This window comes from Sarcophilus harrisii, chromosome 1 (assembly GCF_902635505.1).
Source record: "Sarcophilus harrisii chromosome 1, mSarHar1.11, whole genome shotgun sequence".
NCBI lineage: Eukaryota > Metazoa > Chordata > Mammalia > Dasyuromorphia > Dasyuridae > Sarcophilus > Sarcophilus harrisii.
Window position 1 is genome coordinate 245,057,499 of NC_045426.1, and position 22,590 is coordinate 245,080,088.

Here is a 22,590-nt window from a genome sequence, read left to right on the forward strand (position 1 = left end):
TAGCTAGAAGATATTTATGCCTCATTATTATGAGAAAAGGACAGAAAAGGAAAGGATATCTGAAAGTAAGACAAGGTATGACGTGTATAGACTGGTAGTTTCTAAAGGAAAAAAGTCCTCTAGGATTCTGAGGCCAATGTTTTAAATAAGCAGTTAGTGAGAACTGGAGTGAGATTTAGATTCTACAATCCACACTAGGATCCCTTCCTTCCCTATTTACCTTGTAGTTTTCCTAGGAGAAAATCCTTTTCCCTTTTCCTGCTCAATCCTGTCATTTTTTGTTTACTCTTTTATTATTAGCAGCAATTAGGGGAGAGAAGAAAAAGAGATTCACTGCATCAACCTCAGCAGCCTGCAGTGGGATATCTTATTCGTTTTCAATGCTTAACTTTGTACATATGTTATTTGAAACTGCTATCAAAGTACATAGACATTTATAATAATTCTTATCTAAGCCTACCAGTGTATACTCAGAGATTGAGAGGAAAATTAGTTTAAAGGAAGAAGAGATTTTCCCAATTGAAGTGTCTGTGATAGTGATAAAATTTTAAAGCAAGTTTCTGTGATTTTAGTATTCTCAAGCATACTGTAGACTACAGATGTCAGAGACCCTTGAGCCTGCAAATTACCTAAATGTAGTCATAAAGAGGTTAAAATGTAATTAAGAAATATTTAGACTTAGAAAACTACAAATTAATATCATCTATGTTGTAATGTATTTTTATTTATTTTGTAAAACATTTTTCAATTATATTTTATTTTAGTTGCTAGGTTAGCTTGCCCTAGAATAATGAATTTGATGCCTCAGATTAAACTGCCCATTTATGCTTGGAAAGAGAATAAATGAGGAAATGAGAAACTGAAGAGAAATATAGGGGATTATTAGAGTTGCATCTAAGTGCCTCCTTTTACTCATAATCAAAGACATACAGTGCTTCCTAATGCTTTGTTAATGGCTTTTCTGTCATTAAACAACCTCTGTACACCCACACTCTGTTTCCTTAGTGCTGATGGGAAAATTTCTACTAAATAGCAGTACTTGTCTCTGCTCCTCCTCCCTTGAATAGAAAATAAAAAACAATCCAAATATCAAGTATCATTTTCATCCTCTAACCCCCCCCAAAAAAAACAAACAAGCTGAAATTTAATTCCCATGGATAATCTAGACACTGTGTAATTTGTGGGTTCAGCCATTTTTTACTTTATCATTATCCATAATAGTTACTATTCATTTAAAAAGTTCAAATAGGCACAGTAATCACAAACTGCTCTGCCTTTTTAAAAACAACATAACACAGTAGTGATACATCAATCAACAAAAGCATATCTATCTTGTAACAAAAGTCCTTGTGAAGAACATGGCCCTGGAAATCCCAGCTGTATAACACATTGAAGAAAAAAATTCTCATTATACTTACCAATTTCTAGCTACCTAATCTCATCAGAAAATAGTTAAATGAAAACCTTTTAATGCTATCATCATCATAGTGGTTAGTATTATGTTTCTACCAATGGTGAATGTGGACAAAAGGAAACATTCTGCTGAAAAGATGATGTTTTAACTTCCTACTGTAGGCATTTGTTAGTGTTTTTTTCTGTTAAAAAAAAAAAAAAAAGACTAGACAAAAATGACCCCAAACCTATGCATTGAGAATTCTCAACTGCTCTTACTTTACAGCTATAATTCCATTTAATGTTTATTCAAAAGGAATTATTGCTGATTTAAATATTTGGTTACACAATTAAAAAGTTTTATATATGAATATGGGTCCAGTCATTTCTAAAATATAACATTATTTAATCACTATTAAAACTAAGGTCATCTTGAAAACAAAAGTTAAAATATGCTTTAATTGATTCTAATGTTTTACTGCATATTAACTTACCAGATCTTCTTTATTCATCCTTGTACATATTACAAATATAGAAGGAATAAGTAAGGATTTTCACTGCTCTGTTTTCTTTGCTCCCCAACTTCCATACCTCCTCATTTCATGAGAGTACATGCATTGATTAGAGAAGATCAAAGCCTATATCTCCTGAAATAGCTGCAACTGAGACATTTGAAATGGATGTTTGTGGATTGTAAAGAGAGCAACATTAAAAGCATTTACACAATAGTGTGTAAAGTATATACTTTATATACATATACATAAAGTATGCAATAGTGTATACTTTTTCATGGAATGAAATATATATATATATACATACATACATATACATATAAAGTACTAGGGAAGAAGAACAATTTCTTGCCTAAGTTTCATGAAACTTATTCCCCAAGAGATGTAGAAAAGAGGAGAGGAGAACAGTATTTGGAACTCATGGGAGAACATATTCAGAAAGCTCCACCACAATAAACTCTTTTTCTGGCTATGAGGTACTGAATGATAGAAAATCCTTCAAAGAAAAAGCAAGCAGATAATCAAGGAGACTTGAAGTAGGAGAGCACCTCCAAGCAGTCCAGAATCAATAGAAGCAAAGGCTTAGAAGACAAACAATCACAATCCAAGATGACATACTCTGGATAGTTACACTTCATTTCAGAAGGGTGTGTGGGGGACAGGGTGTTAGACCCCCCCCCTTTACCCAAATTGACTACTCAGAGTCATCTTCAGATACAAATAGGAAGCCTTTATTCGGTTCTTGCAAAGAGAGACCCAAGGACACCAGCTGAGCAGCTCAGCATGATGCATGATCCAAGCCAGAAATATGAAGCTAATTAAAGAGCAAAAGATTTGGGTTAATTGGATGGACTGAAAAGGAAGTAACCATTGACCAGTGGTCAGCATTGCTGTCTACTTCCTGTAGCTCACATAACTTCCTGAAGCTTAGACCTAGGATCTGACTTTTTCTGCCTTACAGCCCTTTGAAAATAGGGATCAAGTGATTTCCTGAAACTTAAGCCTCAGGCCTGACCCACTCCATCTCACAGATTTTTTTTGAGAAATCTTCACCTGGTTCCACTCACTCCCTCCTCTATTTCATACATTTGAAGATTTCTCACACTAATCTTGACATATTTCTTCCACTAAGACATTCTTGTTATCTAGACCTTCAGGATCATCCCTCAGTATCAATTGTAATCTACCCTCTACCATTTAAAACCAACACCCACACATCAGTGGAAACTTTCAGGAACAATTTTAACTAGGAAATCTTGAGCTATTCTAGTGATTGAGTGCATAACACTGCTTAAAGCAATGATTAGAATAAGAGACCTTACTTTTACCAATTCCCACTATCTGTCTTGGAAATTCTGTCATCATAGACCAACAGATTGGCAGTTGGCAGCCAGTTATCTGCAGAATTACAGCATTGTCAAGGTCCCATGACCTCAGGACCATTATCCCATCATTCCCACCTCAAGCAGTCCAGACCCAGATTCATTTGGGATAAAAGGATGAAGATCTCATCTTCTGGAGCTGTTCCAAGCTAATAAGGGGCATAGAGCTGGCCCTGCCAAGCGTGGGCCAGACTGAGAAGGGGAGACAAGTGACTTGTAGGTGGCATCAGCAGTATCTAGTGCTGGATGTCAGAATCAGGTATCAGGTGATTTCAGATTGACCAAGTAGTTAGAATTTCATGGACTCTAGAAGAAACAATTCTCACAAATAGATTTAAAATGCAAGGACTAAATATAAGCAAAAGAAAAAGAATAAACTAAAGTGGAGTTACTAGAGATAGTAACCAGGAACCCTACCTACAGGAAGACTCGGGGAGGGGGGGAGAGGAAAGATGAGACTATTATGAATATCTTTCATTCAAACAAATTTTCCTAGAATAAATACCAAAGAACATTTTCCCCAAACTCCTGCTTTTGTTTCCTCAAAGGAATAGGGGCAATGGGTGGAACAATGTAACCTTTACTGAGAATGAACTCCTTTAGCAAAAACTTGAGCCTTTTCAGTGTAACAAGGGAAGGTTTCCACCCAATTAGTACAGGTGTTAATAAAAACCAAAAGCAGTTTGAAGCCCCTGTAACGGGACATATGTGAAAAATTCATCTGCCAATCCTCCCCTAAGTATGTACCCTTCCTCAAATAGTTCTTTTTTATTGAAGCTTTTTATTTCAAAACATATGCAAGGATACTTTTCAACACTGACTCTTGTAAAACCTTGTGCTCCAAGTTTTTCTCCCTTTCCCCCAACCGCCTCCCCTAGATGGCTAATAATCAAATATATACTAAGCATGGTAAAAAAAATTATGTAAATCAAATGTAGGGATACATATTTATACAATTATCTTGGTGCACAACAAAAATCAAAAAGGAAGAAAAATGAGAAAGAAAATAAGATTCAAGCAAACAACAACAAAAGAAGTGAAAATACTATGTTGTGATCCACACTCAGTTCCCACAGTCCCCACTCTGGGTATAGATGGCTCTCTTCATTACAAGATCATTGGAACTGGACTCAGTCATCTCATTGCTTAGAAGAGCCATGTCCATCAGAACTGATCAATTTTGCTGCTGCTGTGTACAATGATCTTCTGCTCATTTCACTTAGCATCAATTCTTGTAAGACTTTCAAGGCCTCTCTGAAATCATCTTGCTGATCATTTCTTATGCATATATGTTTAGTATTGATATTACTTCACTATTTATGGTACCCTTTAGCAAGATATAGTTTCCTTCCTTATCTCTTTTTATTAGATCTATTTTTGTTTTTGTTTGATCTGAAATCAGGATTGTTATACCTGCTTTTTTTTTTACTTCACGTGAAACATAATAAATTCAGTTCTAGCCTTTTACCTTTATTCTTAATGTATCACTCTGCTTTAAATGTGTTTCTTGTAATTAACATATTGTAGGATTCTGGCTTTTAATCCAGTCTGCTATCCACTTCCATTTTATGGGAGAGTTCATCCCATTCACATTCACAGTTAAAATGACTAATTCCATATTTCCCGCCATCTTATTTACCCCAAGTTATGCCTTTCTCTTTCTTTTCCCTTTTCCTTCCTCCCCAGCATTTTGCTTCTGACCACCACCTCCCTCAAACAGCCCTGTCCCTTTATAGCCCCTCCCTCTTTCTTATATCTTTCCTCTACAACTTTTGTTTTCCCTTCTATTGGCCTCCCCTTTTCCCCTTTCTCCTCCTACTTCCCTACAAGATGAGATAAATTTCTCTGTGAAACCAAATTTGTGTAATATTCTCTCTTTGAGCCAAATCTGATGAGAATAAGATTCATACAATGTTCATCCCCTTCTCTTCCTTCCCTCTATTATAATGTTTTATTTGCCTACTTATGAGATGTAATTTCCCTCATTTTATCTACATTTTCCTCTTTTTCCAGTACAATCCCCCTTCTACCTCCAGTTTCTTTTTTATATTATCACAGTAAAATCAAATTATACCTGCACTCTCTAACTAGACCCATAACAGAGATACAGTTTTTAAGCACTCTTTCCTTTTTACTTTTTTATTCTTCTCTTGAGTTCTGGATCACTTATTAGCAGTACTATAAATATTTGTGGATTCTGTCCCTCCAGAAACAGAGTTCAGGGGTTTAATCTGCTTTAATCTCTCTCTCTTAATCTTAATCTCTCTCTCTCTCTCTCTGTGTCTCTTTCCCTCCTTCCTTCCCTCTTTATAACATGCTGTCTCTCTTTCTCTCTCTCTTTCTAACAACCATCAAATCAATAATTCTTAACAATTTTAGGTTTCAATATTAAAACAATAATTCCAAATAATTTACTTAGCAATTTTGCAATTTTCATAAGTTATAGCTAAATAAACATAATATTGTCTCTCACAAAAGTGGATAGGAATCCAATGTAATTTAAAGTCATTTCCAATTTTAACTTACACAGCAATTAAAAAGATATTTTAAAAGTCAATATATTACCTTGTAAGATTTTAACTAGATGTTTCATTCAAACTATCAATTGCTTTTGCAAATCAGTCTTTCTTGTCTCTTGTTTTTAAAATCACCTCTTTAAAAAAAAAAAAAACTTTAAGATTCACAATATAGCTAGTATCTAAATAACTTTGGACCAAATTTCATAAAGTTTATACACATGTCCGGCAGAGCTGGATGTTTTTATGTGTTTATCTGAGGTACCTGTCTAGAATATTTCATATGTACTACACAGAAGTTATAAGAGACCAAGACTAAAAAAATGTTGGGATTATTAAGGGACTTCAGAGGACTTCCTTTTGACATGCATAATGTTCATGGAGTTTCTTGCATGGTGTCACAGAGGGCAGTGATCAAAGGCAGTGACTGTGAAATGTATGCTAGGCTCAAGAATTTAAGATTTCAAGGGCATCTTGTCCTTGCAGGACATCATACTCAAAGTGAAGGTCCTAAGAAATGAAGTAGAAACAAAACTTAAGGATTGATGGAGTGCTTAAAGATGATTCTAATTCATTGAAAATGGCTCAGATAAGACTCAGCAACATACACGCTGCAGACCCACTACATCATGAAAACTGTATACTAATTATTTGCATGAAGGCAAAGTCATTTTTGATGCTGTATGTATGATGTTGACCTACTGAAGAAGACCTACTGAAGTTGAATCAGAAGCTATCCTGGTCTCCTTAAAGATGCTTGAGCCTGGTTACAGGAAACAAGAGTGTTATGAAGAGTCACTTACTTGGAAGGACCAAAAGGTACAGAACTGGAAATCAAGGCCATCAGGTTCAGAAATAGCAAAAGACAACAACAGATCAAAGAGGCCTGGCAGTGTTTTTACAACTATATGAAACCTAAATGTCCTCCTGAGAAAGATCACTTATTGGTATTTTGGTATAGTGCTAGAAATGCACTTCTGGGGATCAGTTTAAAAGGATATAGTATTCTGCCCAGATTTAAGGAAAGGGGTCAGGAAAAATGTTAGATCCACAAGCTATTAGTTTCCTGTTGAATGTTCCAGATATATTTCTACATACACAGTGAAGAGAAAATCCTAGGGATAAGTCATAAAAGGTAGAGGCTGTCAACTCAGTAGCTCACGGGCTGTTGGGAATTTTTTTTTTTAAGCTAAGAAGTTGGAGGAAATTAACTAGGTGGAATAAATGAATAAAAAAACAGATTAAGTGCCTAGAAGAAACTCAAAAACTATCAGTATTACAAGAACTTTCTCTTTTGTGTTGTGCATTTGCTTTTTGATACAAGATGAGTCCTATTTTTGTCCTGATTCACTTTTGTAATAAATATGTTTATGTTCAAAATATCTAGTGATTGCTTTGGCTGCTAGCAATAAACTGGCCTTAACCTAAAAGCAAACTAAATTTAGAGATACTCAAAAGGCTAGAGAGGGATCTTTCACATGGGGGTAAGACAAAATCTTTATAAAGATGCTTTTATTGTTCAATTTCTAACTCAGTCCATCTGTGCTCAATCAACAATTACTGCAATTTCAACAATGAAGCAATACTGTATGGCTGAGTACTAATCAATAATCATACAAACTGATGGGAGATGATAATCAACAAATCTGAGGTATCTAGGCACTCAATCGGAATGATTCAGAACCAGACCTGGAATTTATTTCTTCCTATTTATTTCTAGAATAGCAACACTTCATCTTCAAAGCTCAACAAATAGCAGGTGATTCATTCTTAGGAATAAATGTAAAAAGGAATCAGAGAATGAAAACAAACAAACTACCTAAGGTTCGTTGGTTAAATGGTTTGAATTTGCAGATATTATACTTAATTTTTTTTTTCTCCATGGAACTGGATAAATGATCCCTATGATGGATCACTTTACTTAATGCCTGGTTTGATCAAGAAAACAGCTATTCCCACAACACCATACACCAAAGTAAGGTCAAAATGGGTTCATGACCTAGACATAAAGAATGAGATTATAAATAAATTAGAGAAACACAGGATAGTTTACCTCTCAGACCTGTGGAAGAGGAAGGAATTTATGACCAAAGAAAAACTAGAGATCATTACTGATCACAAAATAGAAAATTTTGATTATATCAAATTGAAAAGGTTTTATACAAACAAAACTAATGCAAACAAGATTAGAAGGGAAGCAAACTGGGAAAATATTTTTACAATCAAAGGTTCTGATAAAGGACTCATTTCCAAAATATATAGAGAATTAACTCTAATTTATAAGAAATCAAGCCATTCTCCAGTTGATAAATGGTCAAAGGATATGAACAGCCAATTCTCAGATGAAGAAATTGAAACTAGCCATATGAAAAGATGCTCCAAGTCATTATTAATCAGAGAAATGAAATTAAGACAACACTGAGATACCACTACACACCTGTCAGATTGGCTAGAATGACAGGGAAAGATAAGGAGGAATGCTAGAGGAGATGTGGAAAAACTGGGACACTGATACATCGTTGGTGGAATTGTGAATACATCCAGCCATTCTGGAGAGTAATTTGGAACTATGCTCAAAAAGTTATCAAACTGGGCATACCCTTTGATCCAGCAGTGTTACTACTGGGCTTATATCCCAAAGAGATCATAAAGAAGGGAAAGGGACCTGTATGTGCACGAATGTTTATGGCAGCCCTCTTTGTAGTGGCCAGAAACTAGAAACTGAGTAGATGCCCATCAATTGGAGAATGGCTGAATAAATTGTGGTATATGAATATTATGGAATATTATTGTTCTGTAAGAAATGCCCAACAGGATGATTTCAGAAAAGCCTGGAGAGACTTACACAAACTGATGTTGAGTGAAATGAGCAGGGCCAGGAGATCATTATATACTTCAACAACAATACTATATGGTGATCAATTCTGATGGACCTAGTCATCTTCAGCAATGAGATGAACCAAATCAATTCCAATGGAGCAGTAATGAACTAAACCAGCTACACCCAGCAAAAGAACTCTGGGAGATGACTAAGAACCATTACATTGAATTCCCAAATCCCTATATTTTTGCCTGCCTGCATTTTGGATTTCCTTCACAGGCTAATTGTACAATATTTCAGAGTCCGATTCTTTTTGTACAGCAAAATAACAGTTTGGTCATGGATACTTATTGTGTATCTAATTTATACTTTAATATATTTAACATCTACTGGTCATCCTGCCATCTCGGGAAGGGGGTGGGAGGAAGGAGGGGAAAAATTGGAACAAGAGGTTTGGCAATTGTCAATGCTGTAAAATTACTCATACATATAACTTGTAAATAAAAAGCTATTTTAAAAAAAAAAGGAAAGAAAAGAAAACAGCTATTATAGGGTCACCTGATCAAGAAGAGAAAGAATTAGATATTTTCTCTATCTCACAATCACTCAAAACTTTTCTAAATTAAAACTATGCACAAGAGAAAACTATTTCAGCTGCCTCCACAGTTTAAGATATCAAGAGCCTATTTAAGATAAGAATTTGTTGCATTAACATCAGAGAAGGATAATTTCTAACATGTTCACTAAGCACTCTCATCTTAACTCTCAGGCAAGGGAACTTAAAATGAATGATGAGCTTACAACAAAATTCAACTTTGCCTCCCTAACACTTACACCACAGAGATGGAGCAATAGAAAAGCAGGAAATTTGATCTCTCTGTGATGGAAATGTGGCAGTGCTCTATGCTCCAACAATGTTCAGTCAGTAAACTGAAAAATGAAAGTTTCATTCCAGAACATTTGAGGGAAAGAGGCCTAGCATCCATAGAGACTGAGAGTGATATAAAGTGAATTGCCTGGCATGGAAAGAGGTTAAAACATCTTTTAAGCTCCACTGTCAAAGAGAAAGGAGTTAGAAAGTAGATCAAAAAAGAAATATAAGGGAAAAGACTGAAATTACCAAAATCTCAGGAGGAAGAAAGTTCAGTTAAAGAACCCAAGCACAAGCATATACACTAACCAGGAAGATATTGATAGCAATAAGGAATATGGCCTCCAGGAAATCTAAATGAATCCAAACATCTTTGAATGAATATTGCAAGTCAATGGAAAATAAAGCAAGATCAAATTAGGCAGAGGATCCCATGGAAGAAAGCATAGAAGCACAGTGGAAATCCTGAATGATTCAATAGGAAAATAAGAATTGTGGAAAAAAATGCATGGCCCTCACAGCAGAAATAATCAGAAGAATAGGAAAAAAATTAATACGTGATGGCAAATCCCACCTGAAAGAGAAAGAGAGACAGGCAGAGAGGGAGGGGGAAGAGCAGGGAGAGAGACAGAGAGAGAAAGACAGAAAGAGAAAAACAAAAAGAGACCCAGAGAGAGAGGCAGAAAGACACAGAGAGAGAGAAAGTCTAAGAAAAAATGAATGACAAATGGCCAAAAAAATAAAAAAACTATCATGAAGAAAGCAAAATGTTGTAATAAAAGGGACAAGCAAAAGGAATGGAAAAAGTCCTACCACTTCTCTATTTTCTATAGGAATTAATATTTTTAAGAGTGACGCATAACAGAAAAGTGGAAGAAGGCAAAAAAACTCTATAAGGTAATAATACTCTTTAGACATATAAATCAAAATAGATATCTTAGAAGTTTTTATTCCAAGAGGAATGCAAAAATTTTAAAAGAAATTAATAAGTATAAGGAATATGAATCAAAGAATAAAAGTACTCAATAGACAGAAAGGTAAGATCAATACCAAAGAGAATGAGAGCAATATATTTTTAAAAACAAAAAACCTAAAATTTAAAACTAAACAAGCTGAAATAAAAGAGAAAAAGAGGAATTTTACTTAACTATTTAATGAGAGAAAGGAGGAGGAAAATGAGATAATTAGATAAACAGACAAAAAAGGAATTAATAAATTAAGCAAAATTATAAAACAAGGGAATGAGATGATAATGGGTTGTGGTGACAATGGTAAGGCACCAATGAGAATAGGGTTGCCTTAAAGTAGATTCAGCATAAACAACAATAAGAAGATTATCATTTTGTTAAAAGAAAAATTAGAAACCAATTAAGTAAAATATAAAATTAACTCTCATAATTTTCATTATGAATAAATTAAACAATTCAATAGAATGATAAGCTAGATAAAAATAAAATAAAACCTCACAATTCATTGCTGATTAAAAAAACATATCTGAAAAGAAAAGATATATATACAGAATGAAAATGAAGTGCTAGAAAATATATATACTATGCATCAGATGAATCCAAAAAAGCAATCCAGTGAAAGCAAAAATGCATGCTGCCAGAAAAAGCAAATACAAACATTCATAACATAAATGGAGATAAACAAGCAAATATCAATATGCTGAAAAGAATATCAATAAAATAATAATAATAATAACTTCAATATTAAGCATATATGGTCCAAATGCCTTAATATCTAAATTCATAAAGGAAAAATTACCTGATTTACCAGAAGATATTGATAATAATACAATAGTGGCGGGAGATTTTAATGTCTCTCTTTCAGTTTTGGACAAATCTTAGAGAAGGACAATCAAAGAGAAAATAAAGAATTGTTTTTAATTGCCCAAGAAAAAGGAGATAAAGATTTGTGAAATCTTCTAAATGGGAGTCCTAAAGAATATGCATATATCCCACCACAAGGAGGAACTCTTTCAAAAATTATTCATATACTGGAACAAAGAGATATTGCAAACAAATATATTTTAAAAACATAAATAATGAGCACATTCTTTATAGACTATAATATAGAAAAAAAATAGTAATTAGTTCAGGCAACACAAATAAAAGATACATAAAAATGGAGATTTATTAATGAAATTCTGAAAAATGAGTGTATTAAAGAACAAATTGCAGAAACAATTAATAACATATGGAAGAAAATGATAATGATGAAATAACATACCAAAATTCCTGGGATGCAGCTAAAGCAGTCCTCAGGGGAAAAATCATATCCCTAAAAGCATATTTTAATAAAATAGAAAAGGAGAGGATTAATAATTTCAATATGCATTGTTTAAATTAAAAAGCCAACAAGTAAGCAAGAGAAAGAAATTTCAAAAATAAGGGAGAAATAAATTAGAAATAAAAAATTATAGACAATCAATTTAACTAAAAATTGTTTTTTTTTTAGCAGACTATTAAAGTTAATAAATCTTTATCCAAAATGCTTTAAAAGAATAGAGCAGAAAATTAAATTAACAACATAATGATCATGTTAAAATCATAATAAAACCAGAAATTTAAAAAAAAATTGTTGTTATCTGCTAAGCAATTATATGCCATCAAAACTGAGAATTCAAAGGAAACAACTAACATTAAACACATAAAACCCCCAAATTAACAGGTCAAATAGAAATTTTAAACAACACAATTTCAGAAGAAAAAGGAAAGAAAGAAAAGAAATAGAACTAGTAATAAAACTACCAAAGGAAAAAACTCCTGGTATTATTTCACTAACTTTTAAAGAATAATTATTGCCAATGCTACATAAAATATCCTCAAAATTTGACTATAGAAGAGAAGGAAAACTATAAACCAATATCTTCAATGAATGTCACTTGTATGATACAGTGAAAAAATTTTAAATAAAATCCTCCAAGAAATCGTTTGTTCTGCAAGAATGATTCAACATTAGGAAAACAATCAACATAATCATATTAAAAACAAAAACACTGAAAAATATGATGCTATCTCAATAGATAAAGAAAAGTCCTGGGATAAAGTACAAAATTCATTTTGAAAGAAAAAACCTTATAAAGATAGGCATGAAGGGACCTTGTTTTTATCATGTCAGAGAAACTGAGGCAAAATAAAGATTAGAGAATTATAATATTTTATTTATTGGAGAGTTTAATTAATTGACTGGATTGGACTCTCATCTCCAAGTATCCAGTATCAAATGTGAAATTCCAGAGAATCTCTATAGGGTTTTAGTGATAAAGAAGACCAATGACAGAAGGGAGAGGAGGCAGAGTGAGCACTGCTCATTCTGATAAGTGGAAGGGTTTGGAGTCATGATGTCTAAGATTAAACATTTATAGTTTGTAACTTTAGAGTACCCAGCCTTAAGTTATAGCGGTCTTAATGGTCAGAAAGAGGGTGTTGCAACCAGGGGGACTATGACACAACAATTCTAGGATCTGAAGCAGAACAGTTCAGGGAAACTGAAGTAGAACAATCAAAGGAAATTTCGACATAACATTTTAATATCATGAATAGTATTTATCTAAAATCAATAGAGACATATTTAACCATTTCCCAATAAATACAGATGTAAAGAAATTATTCTCACTTTCCTCACTATAAGACAAAGAGAAATAAATTATAAGTATAGAAATAGGTAATAAGGAAATTAAAACTATACTTATTTGTGGTTGGCATAATGTTTTTCTTTTAAAATTATAAGGAATTAGCAAGAATACTAACTGAGAAAATTAATTAATTAAGCAAAGTTGCAGACTACAAAATCCAAATAACTATAAAATGCAAAAAATATATATATATATATTTGGGGAACAATCTACCAAAGCACACAAAATATGTGATAGATTCAATTTCAAAGTTCTCCCAAAGGAAATGAAAACCTGAATAACTAGGAGCTACCCTGTTTTTACACTTCATGCCCTCACATCAAGTATTTTCTCTACCCCCTTCTTTTCAGCTTCCTTTAGATTCTAAGCTTTTTGAAGATAGGAACTATCTTTGTTTTTATTTGCATTATCATCACTTAGCACAGTGACTGGCACATGATAGATGTTTAATAAATGTTTATCTGACTATTTCTTTGAAGGAGAATAGACAATGCTCATTACTGGCATGCCAACATAATAAAAATGACAGTACTATATAAGGTCAACCAATCAAACTATCAAAGGAATACTTTGGAGAACTTGATAAAATTAATGTGGAGAAATAAAAGTTTGTATAATGGGAAATAATGAAAAGAAATAAAGAGGGAATAGCACTTCAAGACTTTAAACTATAATATAAAGCAGCTACCACCAAAACTATTTGGTATTGCATAATAGATAAGGAGATAAATTACTTGTAGAAACTAGATAAGGGAGAATCAGAAATAATGGAACACTATAATCTAATAGTTGATAAAAATAGAAAAAGAAATTGCTTAGGAAGGCCCTGGCTACTTGATACAAACTACTAGGAAGACTGGAAAGTTATCTGATAGAAATTTATGTTATACTAACCCATTAAATCATATTCTACAATCAATACTAAATTAATACAATACCTTATTATTAAATACAATGCAATAAAAATAAAAATACAGATCACATACCTTTTACAGCTATGTATGGAGATATTTTTAACTCAATCAGGGATAGAGGCAATTACATAAGATGAAAAGATAATGAAAAGATAAAAACTTTGATTGCATAAAACTGAAAAGTTTCTGCACAAGTGAAATTAAAACCTAAGTGGATGAATTGGGGGTGGGGGGAGGAAGTCTTTTTACCAAAATTTTCTAATTTTATATATATATATATATATATATATATATATATATATATATATACACACACACATACACACACACATACACATACGTAACTAACAAAAACATAAACAGTATCCCAAAAGTCTAAGTGTTTAACAGATATAGTGTCAAGGATATGAAAAAATAGTTGTTAAAAGAATTACAAACTATTAGCAATTATATTAAAGAATATTCCAACTTACTCATAAAAGGAGAAATTAAAATGGAAACAACTCTGAGATTTTGCCTGATACCCAGGAAATTATCAAACATAACAAAAGATGGGAAAAGTCAATACTGAAGAAGTTTGAGGAAGAGAGGAAATACTTGCACATTGTTGATGGAGTTGTGAATCAGTACTACCATTTCATAAAGCAATTGTAAACTCTCCATACCCTTTAATACAGGGATTCTACTACTGGGTTTATCTCCTAAGGAGGTAATTTATAAAAGTAAAATAACCCTATACATTGAAATATTAGAGTAACACTTTGTTAGAGGCCCATGGATATGCAATTATTGGTCAGTTTCGCTCATTTTTTTTCCTTTAAAAATAAACTGTTACCTGGATAGTTCTCTGGCAAGGGGAAGGGAGTCATATGGAAGAAAATTTGGGTAATATATAAAAAAGAAATGATTAATAAAATTCATTCTACAAAAGAAACTAGCTTTATCTGTTGTTACTGATTATTAATTTATACTTTTTAACATTCACCATGGTAATTAAATATAAAATATAATATAAATTTCATATCACAAATAAATTATTCCTTAAATAGTCATTTCTTCCTGGAGATTATATTGAAAGGACTATATAAATCTTAATCCTTAATAAGGTATAATTTGCAAATACTAGAAAAAAAGCAAATTTTCACAAGAAAAGTGATTGACTAATAAGAAGAATGAGACATGCATTTTTGGATATAGTCAATATGGGAATTTGTTTTGACTTACAAAAAGATTTATTGAATCATTTCTTTAAAATAAAAATCATATTTTTATTTTTTTTAATTATAAAGCATTTGGTTCCCTCCTGCCTCCCACACATACATTCACTGAAAAGAAAAGAAAAAAGAAAAAGAAACACAAAATTCTCTAAACAAATAATCTTTGTTAAGCAAAACAAATTCCCATATTGACTATATCCAAAAATGCATGTCTCATTCTTCTTATTAGTCAATCACTTTTCTTGTGAAGTAAGCAGTATTTTTCCTCATAAATATTCTGGAGTCATGGTTGATCACCATGTTAAGTGAGTTTTAAGTTCTTCAAATTTGCTTATTTATTATGAAATGGATATTAGAGTATAAATTCTCTTCATTTATCTCTGCATCACTGTTATCTTAGTTTTCCCAGAACCTCTCTGGAATGGTCTCTTAATTTTTTATAGCAAAATAGTATTCCATAACATTATTAACACATATTAGCACAGTGCATGAAAAATAGTAAGTGTTTAATAAATGTTTGTGACAAATTGTTTAAAGATATAAATTTCCCCCAAAAGATTGCTTTTGCAGCATCCCAAAAATTTTATTATGTAATCTCATTGTTGTCATTATCGTTAATGAAATTATTTCTTTTTTTATCATTTACTCTTTGATCTACCAAGTCTTTAGTATAGCTTAATATTTAATCTTGGAGATATTTTTCATTTTTTTCTTGACCCTTTGTTGAATTTAATTTTATTGCATTTTATTAGTAAATGAATTATTTAAACATTGCTTTTCTGTTTGATGCATGGTCACTTGTTGTTGCAGTACTTTATACAAGTAAGACATATTTGTGGTTCTTTCTATTACCATTCAATGTTTATCAGAATCTAACATATCTAAATTCTATTGAGGTATTTAATTTCTTGTTTTTCTTCAGATTAGATTTGTCTAGCTCTGAAAGGACTATATTGAGATTCCCCTGTTATTGTACTTTTATCATCTATTTCTCTCTATAATTTATTTAGCTTTTCCTATAAAAATTTAGATACTTTGCTGTTCGGTACACATATGTTAAGTATCAAAATTAATTCTTCATCTATGGCACATTTCAGCAAAATATAGTTTCTCTATATTTGTTTTTTTTTGCTTTGCCTGAAATCATAGTTGTTACTTTTGCTTTTGGGGGATGGGGGGAGAGAGGAGCTGAGGCATAATAGATTTTGCACCAACACCTTTTTTTTACTCTATGTGAATTTTAATGTTTCAAGTGTGTTTCTTCTAAACATATCATTGGATTATGCTTTCTAATCCATTCTATCTTTTGCTTGATGGGTGTGTTCAACCCATTCAAATACACAATTATGATCACTAGTTTTGCATTTTTCTTCATCCTATGCTCTCAGAATTCTTCCTGACTTTAATTCCTTACCCCCTCTTCTTCACACGTTTTTATCATTTCTTTCTTTCCTAAGAAACTCCTTTTCATGAGTCACTCTTCCAAGATTAGATTAAACCTAGTCCTTTTTCTAATCCATTATATTATGTACTTTTAATTGATAATACACTGTAATTTTGAAATTGTCATATTTTAAATCTTTTACCTAAATTAGAAATGTTTTCATAAGATTAGTAAAGATGGCAGAATAGGAGGAACCAATATAATCTAGCTCTTTCCCAACTAACTACTTGCTTTAGTCCCTGGGTACAAGTTCCATAATTCTGTCTTTCATCTCTTGAAAGGGGAGCCCTTGAACTTAGTCCATAGGAAGAGCAAAAGGATCTCATTATGGCTAAAGACACCCTACTCCCCACCCATATCCCCTACAAATGAGAAGTAGTAACCTGAGGGGTCATATATCCAATCTCAGTTTCCCAGAAGAGAGTATAATTGTTATTATTATTCCTGTCCTGATTATCGCAGGATGGAAAGAGATCTGTGATCATTTCAAGACAAGAAGTGGGAACTTGGGGATGAGTAGGTCTGATCCTAGATCCTTGGAGAAGACAATTTTGACTTTCCCTCTTCCCTGAGAAAGAAGCAGCTCCAATATGGTGAAAATGAATCAGATCTTTATTCCTCCAAGGGCACTAAGATAAGTCTAATTTGATAAAGTTAACTGGAGGAAAGCCCTACTTTTAATAAATTCTTATTCCACTCACAGAGGAATATAGATCTGTAACATCTTCAGGCAAAGAGCAAAGCCTCAATGTGGTCAATTTGATCCTGGTTTCTGGGGGAGAATAAATATGGAATTTGATCCCTCAAGTGATCAAATGATAATCCTATAGAAATGAAAGAGTATCTAAAAGTGGACTGATCACCAAGAAACAGCAAACAAATGAAGGATCTAAAAAGAACCTCTTTCCTCCATTTTCTTTAGCCAGTACCCCCAAAAAGGACATGCCTTTGATTTCCAATTTTTGTCTACCACCAAAAGAGTTCCTATAAATAATTTTGCTCATTTAAGTCCTTTTTACTTTTAAATTTCTTTCAATTATAGGCATGGCAATGGCATAGCTGGGTCAAAGATTATCAAGAGCATGAGCATCAAATGAAACAAAGTTTTGTGCTTTGCAAACCATAAAGCATTATGTAAATGCCAGTTATTAGTAGTAGTAGTAGTAGTAGTAATAGTAGTTTATGGTGTCCATTCTGGTGATGACTTTAGTTCCTGAATCCTATGCTACAGCTTTGCTTAGCTCAAGTAATTTTTATAGAAAAATATAGGAATGTGCTGGGAAATGTTTAACCATGAGACTCTTTACTTTGGGGAGTGGGAAAAAGGAATGTACCTACAGATAATTTTAAGCTCAATCTGTATTATTAATGCTTTTTTTAAGTCTAGACAATCAAGAAACAACAAAATGAGTCCTGATTTATAACAATTACCAACTTCTCAATTGTAAATATTCCATTTATAGTGGTTCTCATAATTTGATTAGAGTAGGCCCTTAAAGTAGTAGAGATCCAAGGGAATAAAACTTTTAAAACTTTCTGGACATAGTCTATATTGTTTTCCAGAATAGCTGAATTAATTCATTTATTGTTTTCCTTTTTGGTCATTTTTTCCAGACTGAAAAACATGAGCAAGAATTGCAAGGATACTTTTTTAGATTTTCTCTAATTAATTCTGGAATATTTTCATATGATCCAATTTGATAGCTTAGATTTCTTTCTCTGTTAATTTCCTGTTTATATCCTTGACCATTTATCTTTTGGGGTAATAGCACTTAATATTGCAAATATAAATAAATTCTTCATAGAATATATAAGACCTTTATCAGATAACTTTGCTGTAGATTTTTTCCCAGCAACTTGTTTCCCTTCTCATTTTTACTACACTAGATTTTTGTACAAAAATCTTTTTTATTTTATACAATAAAAATTGTCTTTCTCCTGTGTGATCTTGCATATCATTTTTTAAATAACTTCTTCCTATCCATAGATCCAAAGAGGCAATTTCTTCCTTGTTCCTTTCATTTATTTATGATATGATCTTTTACATCTTTGTCACATTTCTATTTGGAACCCATAGTGATGCATCACATGAAGTGTTGATGTAAACCTAATTTCTACCAGACTGGTATCCAGTTTTCCCAACAATTCTTTCAAAAGCTGAGTGCTTACTTCAGTAAATATGATGTTGAGTCTGTCAACCTCAATTTTCTTGCTACTGTTTAAGCTTTTGCTAAAAAAATAATTAATTAATTAATTAATAGGATATATGCTTAATTTGTTCCATTTATTGAGCTCTTTTTTTTTTTTTACTTTTGACAAGTAAATTATTTTAATGATTGCAGCTTTTTGGTGATATTTGAGATATACTACTAATGGGTCCCTTTTATTCCCACTTTTTTCATTATTACTCGAGATGTTTAACCTTTTATCCCTTCATATGAATTTCATTATGAAGTTTTCTAGTTTTATAAAATATTCTTTGGGGAATGTGTTTAATTTAGGGAATATTGTGATTTTTTATTATTTTGGCTCAACCTATCCATAAACAATTAATGTTTCACTGATTATTTAGATTTCTCTATGTTTCCACAAGTATTGTTTTAGTTTGGTTTATGTAGTATCTAGATACAAATAGACACATTCCAAAATATTTTACCACCTGTATTTTTATTTCAAGAAAACTTCTCTTTCTGGTTCATCCTACTGAGGTTTTGTTGGTTTTACATATAGAAAATTGCCTTATATTATAAATCTTGGCTTAAATTATTCATTATTTCAATTTTTTTCAGTTTTATAAAGTGGTTTAGTGCTTTTCCAGGCAAAAACAGTTTCTTGGAGAGAAAGTTGAGTTAATACACAGTTGGCAACAGAAATGGAGTGGGCACCTTTAAAAAATTTGTTGTATAGATTTTCATTTATTCATGGATCAGGACACTCACAAACTCAAAATGATAATAACCCTTTTATGATGCCCCCAAGGGCAAAGACCTATGACGCAGCTCAACTATTCACTGTTGCTAGAGCCATATTGATCAGTGACAAAGACATGAAGCTGGAGAGATGGAATGAATATTTCCATAATGTTCTCAACAGACTAGCATCAATCAACCAATGCTGAAGCCACTGACCACATATCTCAGGTTGAACTCTAGTTGAATTTCCAGCTGAAAAAGAGGTTTTGAATGACATTAAGCTTCTCTTGTGTGGCAAAGTGTCTGGGGTACTATTTCTATCTCAACAGAGATGATTAGGGGGTTCATTGTTGATACAAAAGCTGAATGAAATTTTCCAGGTTATATGGCAAGAGGAAATTATCCCCTAGAAGTTCAAAGATGCTCTCTACTATATAAAAGTAAATAGGAAAGGAAATAGATTGTCCTGTAACAACCAAAAAAAGTTGTCTCTTACAGAGACTAAGAGGGTTTCTCTTAGTCATTGCTGGTAAGATTCTTACCGGACTCCTCCTTAAGAATCTGACCCTTCTTCTGGAGGATGGTCATCTTCCTGAGAGCCAATGTGGATTCAGAAAGGACTGAAGAATGGTCAATACAGTGTTTGCTACCTGACAACTGTGGGAGAAATGCCAGGAGCAGAACAGATGTTTGTATACAACATTTATTGATCTGACCAAAGTCTTTGAGATTCTCAATCATGAAGTTTTGTGTAAGATGATGACAAAATTTGGTTGTCCTGAGAAGTTCATCAGTATCATACAGGAGTACCATAAGAGAATGCTTAAATGGATTCTAGATAATGATGGTGTTCTCATACTTTCCCAGTCACCAATGGAGGGCCCATACTTTTTAATTTGAGATGCCTTAACTTAAAGAAAATGTCATCAATGGGTAAATTATTGTAACATGAAAATGCTGTAATCCAAAACTACAGTAGAGGAATAATTAGTGTATGACTTTTTATTCACTGATGATTATGTCCTCAATGCAGTCTCTGAGGCTGAGATCCAACAAAGTATGAATTGATTCTCTGCTACTTGTGCTAATTTTAATTTAAAATTAGCACAAATAAAACACAGATTCTCCACCAATCAGAACCACACCATCCAAATGTGGAATCATTGATTACAACAAATGGAGAAGTTTTGTATACTGTGGATAAGTTCACTTAATTGGACAGTGTACTTTCCATGAATGTACACATAGATAACAAGGTTGAAACACACATTTTCAGAGTTAGCTTGGTGTTTAGCAGACTCAAAAGGAAATAAGAGGCATTATACTGCCTATAAAATTGATAGTCTAAAGACCTGTGTGCTGACCTCATTATTGAATGCCTGTGAAACCTAAACAGTATACAACACCATGCCAGGAAACTGAATCACTTTTATTTGAATTGTCTTAGGAAAAATCTGAAGACCACCTGGCAAGATAAGGTACTGGACACAAAGGTCCTTTACTAAGGTCCTTAGCAGTTCAAAACTGAACTGCTAAGCATTTAAACTTTACTGTAGAGAGTTCAACCATGATGGACTAACCACATTGTTTAAATGCCATTGTTTGCTTAAAAGACTATTTTAAGGAGAACTCGCACAAGGGAAGCGCTCACATGGTGGTCAGAAGAAGAGATGCAAAGGCACTCTTAAGGTCTCTCTGAAGAACTTTGGTATCTCTTGTGTGAAAAGGGATACACTAGCAAGGACCACTCATTATGGTGTTCCTAAATCAAAGAAAGTGCTGTGCTCTACAAGTGAAGCAGAATTGCAGTACCTCAAAAGGCATGTGACATGCACAAATTTAAAGACATCTTCATTCCAAATGTTCATATGGACTATTTGTTCCCAACATGTAGAGTTCCAAGCTTAAATTGGTCTGGTCAGTCACAGTCAGAAATGCTGTACCTGGACTCCAACATAATGATGTCATTTTGGTTCTCTTCAAGATGAAGGACAGCAACTAACCAACCAATTGGGAATACTGGGGCCATACTGAATTCAACATGATACTACGAGAGATGAATCTCTGTACTATGCTATGATAGGGTTTCAAAACAATTGAGATTTAAACTCTGTTTAGCTCAGAGTAGTAGAAGAAGACCGAACCATCTAAGATGCTTCAAAGTTGTTGATCAGGTGTATAAGAATTGTCTTTAAGGCTCTAAGGTCCCTTGTACACCATTCTCTGCATCAGTCCCATTCCAGGGAATCGTTGTAGGATTCTGAGAATCCCTTTATGGATTGCTGGGTGATGTAGGAGACTCTAGTCATGATCCTCTTTATCTTCTAGAAGAGTGGTATATCTGTAAACCCTGATTAAGTATTTGGGGGAATCTGAGATCCATTATAATTTAAGACACTACTATTTTTCCACCTATTCTTTGTATGTAAAAAAATTGTCTGTCAAATTATTTCTTATAAATGATTTCCAAATATAACCAAAATAAGAAACATACCTCATAATCAGTGCAAAGCAAGAGGAAATTTAAGCATACATGTAATTTTTAAAAGCAAAAATCTCATTGAAACAAAAAAGATATTAGCAACTCTTTTTTAAAAACACTGTAATGAAAAATCTGTGTTCAGATCTCTCGTCTAGTACAGCCAACAGTGATTTCTCTGAACTTCAGGTTTTGCCTTAGTAAAGTGGGGCTAATAATGCCTACAGTACTTATACCTATCTCACAAGAAGCAATATGGCGTAGAAGATGGTAAGGACAATCTGAATTCAAGTCCTTCCCTAACAAAGAGTGATCATATGACCCTAGACAAATGATTCAATCCTTCAGCACCCCAAGCAACTCATTAACTCATTAATACTATATATTGACTATCTATATTGGTACAAGGAATTTCCTTGCTGAGAGCTCTCTATACCAATGAAATCATAAATATGGATTTCTCTCCCACCCCAAAAAGGACCTCACAAAG

General features: G+C 32.9%; 1 protein-coding gene across 2 annotated transcripts in view; it reads right to left on the reverse strand.

Moving 5' to 3' along the window:
- Window positions 1-22,590, reverse strand: part of SHC3 (SHC adaptor protein 3) — a 139,041-nt gene that overhangs the window by 77,701 nt on the left and 38,750 nt on the right. Inside the window, exon 3 of one of the 2 annotated variants that reach the window (XM_031939264.1) lies at window positions 11,727-11,777. The exons of the other annotated variant lie outside the window; for it this stretch is intronic. Within the exon in view, the coding sequence (XP_031795124.1) occupies window positions 11,727-11,777 (51 nt within the window). The remainder of the gene's footprint in view (window positions 1-11,726; window positions 11,778-22,590) is intronic. 2 annotated transcript variants of the gene reach the window in all.